The 7,124-nt window shown below is 38.5% G+C and overlaps 1 protein-coding gene across 1 annotated transcript; it reads left to right on the plus strand.

The window, feature by feature from the left end:
* The first annotated feature begins 1,166 nt into the window (after positions 1-1,166).
* Positions 1,167-2,864, plus strand: LOC123937895 (histone-binding protein RBBP4-like). Its single transcript, XM_045998700.1, has one exon. It carries the CDS (start codon positions 1,283-1,285, stop codon positions 2,558-2,560), a length of 1,278 nt encoding a protein of 425 aa, XP_045854656.1. The 5' UTR covers positions 1,167-1,282; the 3' UTR covers positions 2,561-2,864.
* Positions 2,865-7,124: the final 4,260 nt, after the last annotated feature.

The following is a 7,124-nucleotide window of genomic DNA, read 5'->3' on the forward strand; positions in this document are numbered from 1 at the left end:
GTGATCTCTTGCCTTTGTATCCAGCAGCAGGAAATAAGTAGATCACTATGATGAGTTATGAGATACTGCTTGAACGAACTTTGGTAATTTAAATTATACTGAAACTGGCTAATATACCAGACTGTCAGTGTCTGAATTCTGGGCATTCTAAAGCATAAACTATATTTCTCTTCAGACGTAAATCTATTTCTTTAACTCCTGCAAAGTTTATTTCAAATAAGAGTTAATGTATTCATCTGTAGGTTGCAGGTAGGTAGGAGCTGAAAAGTGAGAGGATAGGGTAAGGAACATTAATCTTTTGAAATTAACAAGAACTCTGGTCTCCTAGGTTGTTCACATGATGCTTTAAGGGTCCTCCATTTTACACTGGGAAGAATTAGGGACTAGACAAAAACACCTTTTGCTAAAGACATATGCTCTTATTTTAATCTGTATAGCTAAAGGCATTGGAAAGCCAAATCCAAGGAAAGATAAGTCCAAAAATAATCATGCCAAGGAAAGAATTTATTTTCCTTTACAAAGTAGTTTTGCTACAGCTTTAAGTTTTCCTAAGCAATCAGGTTGTAGATAGAGTTACCATTTACACCATATTGCTATGGGATAAGTGATAGTAAAGATTCTAATAAAGGAATTATAAAACAAGTCATTCCCTAAGCATTTGGGTTCAATCAATGTCTTTGAAACTAAACCACTGATGAAAATGATTCAGCAATGTGTTCTAGGCACTTGGAATGTGACATTGAATAAAACAGAGAAAGATGCCTCTTTCCTGAAGCTCACATTGTATTGGGGAAAAGCAAACAATTTTAAAGTGTATTTATCAACAAACAAATAGCCATTACCATGTATCAGGTACTGCTCTAAATGTTGTATAGGTCTTAATGGATTTGATCGTTACTAGAACCCTGAAGTTGATGTGTGAAGTGGTGGGTTACTTGAAGGTAGACTATAATAAGCTAAAGAAGTCTACCACAAAACTGAGAGCAACCTCCATGAAGACAGTAATTTTCTGATACCAAAACTTGACAGAAACATTAAGGCAAAGGAAACCACAGGCCATTATCCCTCATGAACATAAATGAAAAATTCTTATAAATCTTCAGCAAAGGCAATCCAATATAAAATTGGATATGTTATAAAAATACATAAACAGGCGCGAGTCGGCCCTCACGCAGGGGCAGCAGGAAACAATAAAGGCCGCGCGCGCAGAGCAGGCGCCCGTAGCCTCCCCGCCCCTCCCGCAACGCTCGACCCCGGGATCCCCCCGGCTTGCCTGCCCGCCATGGCCGACAAGGAAGCAGCCTTTGATGACGCAGTAGAAGAACGTGTGATCAACGAAGAGTACAAAATATGGAAAAAGAACACCCCTTTTCTTTACGATTTGGTGATGACCCATGCCTTGGAGTGGCCTAGCCTAACTGCGCAGTGGCTTCCAGATGTAACCAGACCAGAAGGGAAAGACTTCAGCATTCATCGACTTGTCCTGGGAACACACACGTCCGATGAACAAAACCATCTTGTGATAGCCAGTGTGCAGCTCCCTAACGATGATGCTCAGTTTGATGCTTCACACTACGACAGTGAGAAAGGAGAATTTGGAGGTTTTGGCTCAGTTAGTGGAAAAATTGAAATAGAGATCAAGATCAACCATGAAGGAGAAGTAAACCGGGCACGTTATATGCCCCAGAACCCTTGCATCATTGCGACAAAGACTCCATCCAGTGATGTTCTTGTTTTTGACTATACAAAACATCCTTCCAAACCAGACCCTTCTGGAGAGTGCAACCCAGACTTGCGTCTCCGTGGACATCAGAAGGAAGGCTATGGACTTTCTTGGAACCCAAATCTCAGTGGGCATTTACTTAGCGCTTCAGACGACCACACCATCTGCCTCTGGGACATCAGTGCTGTTCCAAAGGAAGGAAAAGTTGTGGATGTGAAGACCATCTTTACAGGGCATACAGCAGTAGTAGAAGATGTTTCCTGGCATCTGCTCCATGAGTCTCTGTTTGGGTCAGTTGCTGATGATCAGAAACTTATGATCTGGGATACTCGTTCAAACAATACTTCCAAACCAAGCCACTCAGTTGATGCTCACACTGCTGAAGTAAACTGCCTATCTTTCAATCCTTACAGTGAGTTCATTCTGGCCACAGGATCAGCTGACAAGACTGTTGCCTTGTGGGATCTGAGAAATCTGAAACTGAAGTTGCATTCCTTTGAATCACATAAGGATGAAATATTCCAGGTTCAGTGGTCGCCTCACAATGAGACCATTTTGGCTTCCAGTGGTACTGATCGCAGACTGAATGTTTGGGATTTAAGTAAAATTGGAGAGGAACAATCCCCGGAAGATGCAGAAGATGGGCCACCAGAATTGTTGTTTATTCACGGCGGTCACACTGCCAAGATATCTGATTTCTCCTGGAATCCCAATGAACCTTGGGTGATTTGTTCTGTATCAGAAGACAATATCATGCAAGTGTGGCAAATGGCAGAGAACATTTACAATGATGAAGATCCTGAAGGAAGCGTGGATCCAGAAGGACAAAGGTCCTAGATATGTCTGCACTTCTTGTGATTTTAGACTCCCCTTTTTTCCCCCTCTCAACCCTGAGATTGATTTAACACTGGTTTTGAGACACAGACTTTGTTTGGCTATCCCTCTATGATAGGTACCATCAACAATGTTACTAGCCCAAACAGAGGGTGTTTTCTAAATATTAACTGGGGGACTTGATTCAGTAAAGCCACAGACTTATATTTAAATTTTCTTCAGGAATTTTCTAGTAACAAAGGTCTAAAGTAGCCACAGAAAGGGGAATATTGGGTGTGGTTATTTTTCTTCTTAGGCTATATCCCCAAGTTTTTTTTTAATATTTTATTAATTTGACAGAGAGAAATCACAACTAGGCAGAGAGGCAGGCAGAGAGAGAGGAGGAAGCAGGCTCCCCACGGAGCAGAGAGCCCGATGCGGGGCTCGATCCCAGGACCCTGGGATCATGACCTGAGCCTAAGGCAGAGGCTTTAACCCACTGAGCCACCCAGGTGCCCCTATATCCCCAAGTTTTACAGACTCCTTTTAAGTAAAGGCTAAAGTGAGGAAGGATAGAGCCAAGTGAGGTAGGTGTCTGAGCCATGAAGTATAAATACCACAAGATGTCGTTTTTATTCAGGAAATGGGGGAGATTCAAGTCATATAAATTCCTATTCTAAAGTTTTCACACCTGACTTTCCAGGATGCACATTTCCCTATGTAGACCAGTCTCCTCTCAGTTTCTTCAGTTAAGTCAAAACTATGTGTTCCTCTTTCCCCATATATTTTTGCTTGTTAGTGTATTTCTTGAGCTGTTTTCATATTTCTTTCCTTTCTGTGAAATGGTTTTTTTTAAAAACTTGGGACCACCAAGTTGTAAAGATGTATGTTTTTACCTGACAGTCATACCACGGGTAGACTGTCCAGTTGAGTTGAGAAGAGTGAATTGATAGCTTGTATTTGTTTTTAAAATTAAATTAATCCTGGGTAAGAGTTGCTTTTTTTTTTTTTTTAGGAGTTAGTCCTTGACCACTAGTTTGGTACCATCTCTATTTTGGGTGACCTGTTTCACCAGCAGGCCTGTTACTCTCCATGACTAACTGTGTAAGTGCTTATAATGGAATAAATTGCTTTTCTACGTAAAAAAAAAAAAAAAATACATAAACAAATGATAATAGATTATGTACAACAAATCTTGGGGTTTATCCCAGGAATGTAAGGTTGGTTTCCCCCTACTTTTCTCCTCTCCAGCCTTGGTGCTATTTGCTGATTGAAGCTTATTCTACAACACTGTCTTGTGTGGGACATTTCCCTTCCCCATTCTTTTCTAGCTTCCCACACTTCTCTACTAATTATAGCAATTATTTCATTCTTTATGACTTAGTTCTGCCATTAGATTATGAGTTGTTGGAAGCTGGGGTTATGTCTTACATATCTCTGAATTCTCAAAAATCTGTCATACTTCTGTTGTTTAATACATATCCGTTGAATGGAACAGAAGTAGAGTGGAGCCCAGACAGGCCCTAACTCCAAAATTGTCCCTATTTTCCTATTGCTAGATTTCCTTCATTAAGGCTTCTGTCTTTGAGAGAAATGCTCTTTCCTTAATTAATATGCAAATATTTCTAACTATTTAACACATTTCAGGTTTTGTCAGCTATTTACACCCTAGTGTTAATTGGTTTATCTAAGCCTTTCTGTTGCTGTAGTCTGTTGCCAGCAGGACTTAGTAAGGGAAATATACATAAGGAGTACATGTGTGGGTTTGTGTGTGTGTGTAAGTGTGTGTGTGTGTGTGTGTGTGTGTGTGAGAGAGAGAGAGTTTTAAAGGAAAGAATAGAGAGAAGGTGGAAAGGATAGTAAAGAAAAAGGAAAAAGCATCTAAGATAATTAAGTGCCTAGAGAGAAGACCCTTGATAAAAGTTAACACTCCAGAGGTTTGCCCAGACCAGAGCTAACAAGTGAAATTCCAGGCAGAATCATGATTTCACACCTTGGGAAGCTAGTAATTCAGAGTCATTGAACAATATTCTTTAAGTATTTGTTCAACATCTATTAAGATGGAATAATAAGTCAATGGAATACTATTCAGTCTTTAAAAAGGAGATCCTGCCATTTGACACAATGCAGATGAACCTGGAGGACACTATGCTCAGTGAAATAAGCCAGACACAGAGAGAAAAAGACTAAACGATCTCACTTGTATGCAGAATCTAAAAATGTCACATACATAGAATCAGAGAGTAAAATGGTGATGGTGATAACCAGGGGCAGGGAAGTGGGAGAAATGGAGAGACGTTGGTCAAAGGGTACCAAGTTGCAGTTATGTGGGATGAATAAGTCTACAGATCTCATAGACAGCATAATGACTACAGTTAATAATATTGTATTGAATATTGGAGAATTTGTTAAGAGATTTCAGGCACTCTCACCATACACACACACACAGGTAATTACGTGAGGGGATGGATATATTTATTAGCTTGATGATAGTAATCACTTTACTGATATATGTGTATCAAATCATCATGTTGTATATGTTAAGTATGTATAATTTTTACTAAAAAAAATTGACTTACAAGATTACCTATTAATTAAAATTGAAAACAAAGCTATTTTTACCTCTTATTTACTTCCACTAGTAGAAATAAAATTAATGTACTGCCCCCCAAAATCCACAAAATATTTCTCAACTTTGCTACTCACATTTGGATGTTTTGGATAGTTGGTCTTGGTGTGTGTGTGTGTATGTATATGCAACTTTCTTTACCAAACAAATTCTTTTGAGGCATCTTGAAAGGTTTATACTGTAGGTGGTTTTTCAAATCCCTCTTTCCTGGTAAGCAGATTTATGCCATGTAGTACTATTTGTTCTAGAATTTGGTTGGTTGTAATTCTACAGAAGATTCACAGAATGACACAGTCACATTAAATCCATCCTATAGAATCCTGGTTTAATTATGGGGCTCTGGTTCTAGAGTCTTGCATTCGAAATCCAGCTCCATTTTTTTCCCTATGCATGTGTCACTGAGCAGTTATATAACCTTTAAACCTCAGTTATTTTTCTATTTTTAAAGTAAACTTTAAATTTTAGAAGAGTTTTAGGTTTACAGAATTATTGTGAAGATAGTACAGAGAGTTCTCACACACCCTACACTGTGTTTCCTCTATTATTAACATTACATTAGGGGTACCAGGTAGCTCAATCAGTTAAGTGTCTGCCTTCAGTTCAGGCCATGATCACAGGGTCCTGGGATCGAGACCCACATCGGGCACCTTGCTCAGCAAGGAGCCTGATTCTCCCTCTCCCTCTGCCTCTTGCCCTGCTTGTGCTCTCTCTCTTTCTCTCTCTCAAAAAAAATTAAATTACATTAGTACTGTACAATTGTCATAGTGAAAAATGAACCAGTTTGGATGCATTGTTATTAACCTAAATCCATACTTTATTTGAATTTCCTTAGTTTTTACCTAATGTCATTTTTCTGCTTCAGAATCCCATCAGGATACCATACTGTATTTAGTACGCCTGTTTCCTCAGGCTCCTTCTAGACTGACAGTTTCACAGACTTCCCTTGTTTTTGATGACCTTGGCAGTTTTGAGGCAAACGAGTCAGGTGTTTTGTAGAACATGCCTTAATTTGAATTTTTCTGAAGTTTTTTTCATGACCAGAATGGGGTAACATGTTTTTGAGAGGAAGAGCACAGAATTAAAGTGTTATTATCCTCACATTATCTTATCAAGGGTACATACTCTCAGTATGATGATAAATTAAACTTCATCAAAATAAAATATCAGTGAAAAAGCCTTGTTAAGAGGATAAAAAAAAACTACAGACTTGGAGAAAATATTTGTGAAGGACTGATATCTAGAATACATAGAGAACTCGCAATGATCAATAGTAGACAAACAAACAAAAAATAACAATCCAGTTGGAAAATGGGACAAAGACAAAAAGAAACATCCCACCAAAGAAAATATAAATGACAAATAAGTACATGCCTGCTCAGTGGGAAGCCTGCTTCTCTCTCTCTCCCACTCTCCCTGCTTGTGTTCCTTCTCTCACTGTGTGTCTCTGTCAAATAAATAAATAAAATCTTTAAAAAAAAAAAAAAAGATGTCCAGTATCACCAGCCATTAAGAAAATGCAAACTGACACTATAATGAATTGTTGCTACACAGCTACAATCCCAACAGTAACAGCAAAAAAATAGTGAAAATATTAAATATTTTGTGAGGTTGCCGAAAAACTACATTCCTCATATGTTGCTAATAGGTATGTGCAATGATCCAGCCAGTCTGGAAATTAGTTTGGCAGTTTTTTGCAATAATAATCATACATTTACCATAAAACCCAGCAATCACACTCTTGGGCCTTCAACTCATAAAAATGAAAACTCTCATTTGCACAATAACCTGTCATGATTGTTCATAGTAGCTTATTTGTAAAAGACAAAAATAGGAAGCAACCCAAATGTACTACAATAGATGAATAGTTAAACAAAATGTAATCCATCAATGCCATGGGATATTACTCAGCAACAAAAGGGAACATCCTAGTCATATATGCAAGTACTTGGATGGATCTCC

The sequence above is a fragment of the Meles meles genome, chromosome 3 (assembly GCF_922984935.1).
Source record: "Meles meles chromosome 3, mMelMel3.1 paternal haplotype, whole genome shotgun sequence".
NCBI lineage: Eukaryota > Metazoa > Chordata > Mammalia > Carnivora > Mustelidae > Meles > Meles meles.

Bases quoted from the DNA above. Each gene is read 5' to 3' on its own strand.
- LOC123937895 (XM_045998700.1), top strand. From the start codon at position 1,283: ATGGCCGACAAGGAAGCAGCCTTTGATGACGCAGTAGAAGAACGTGTG.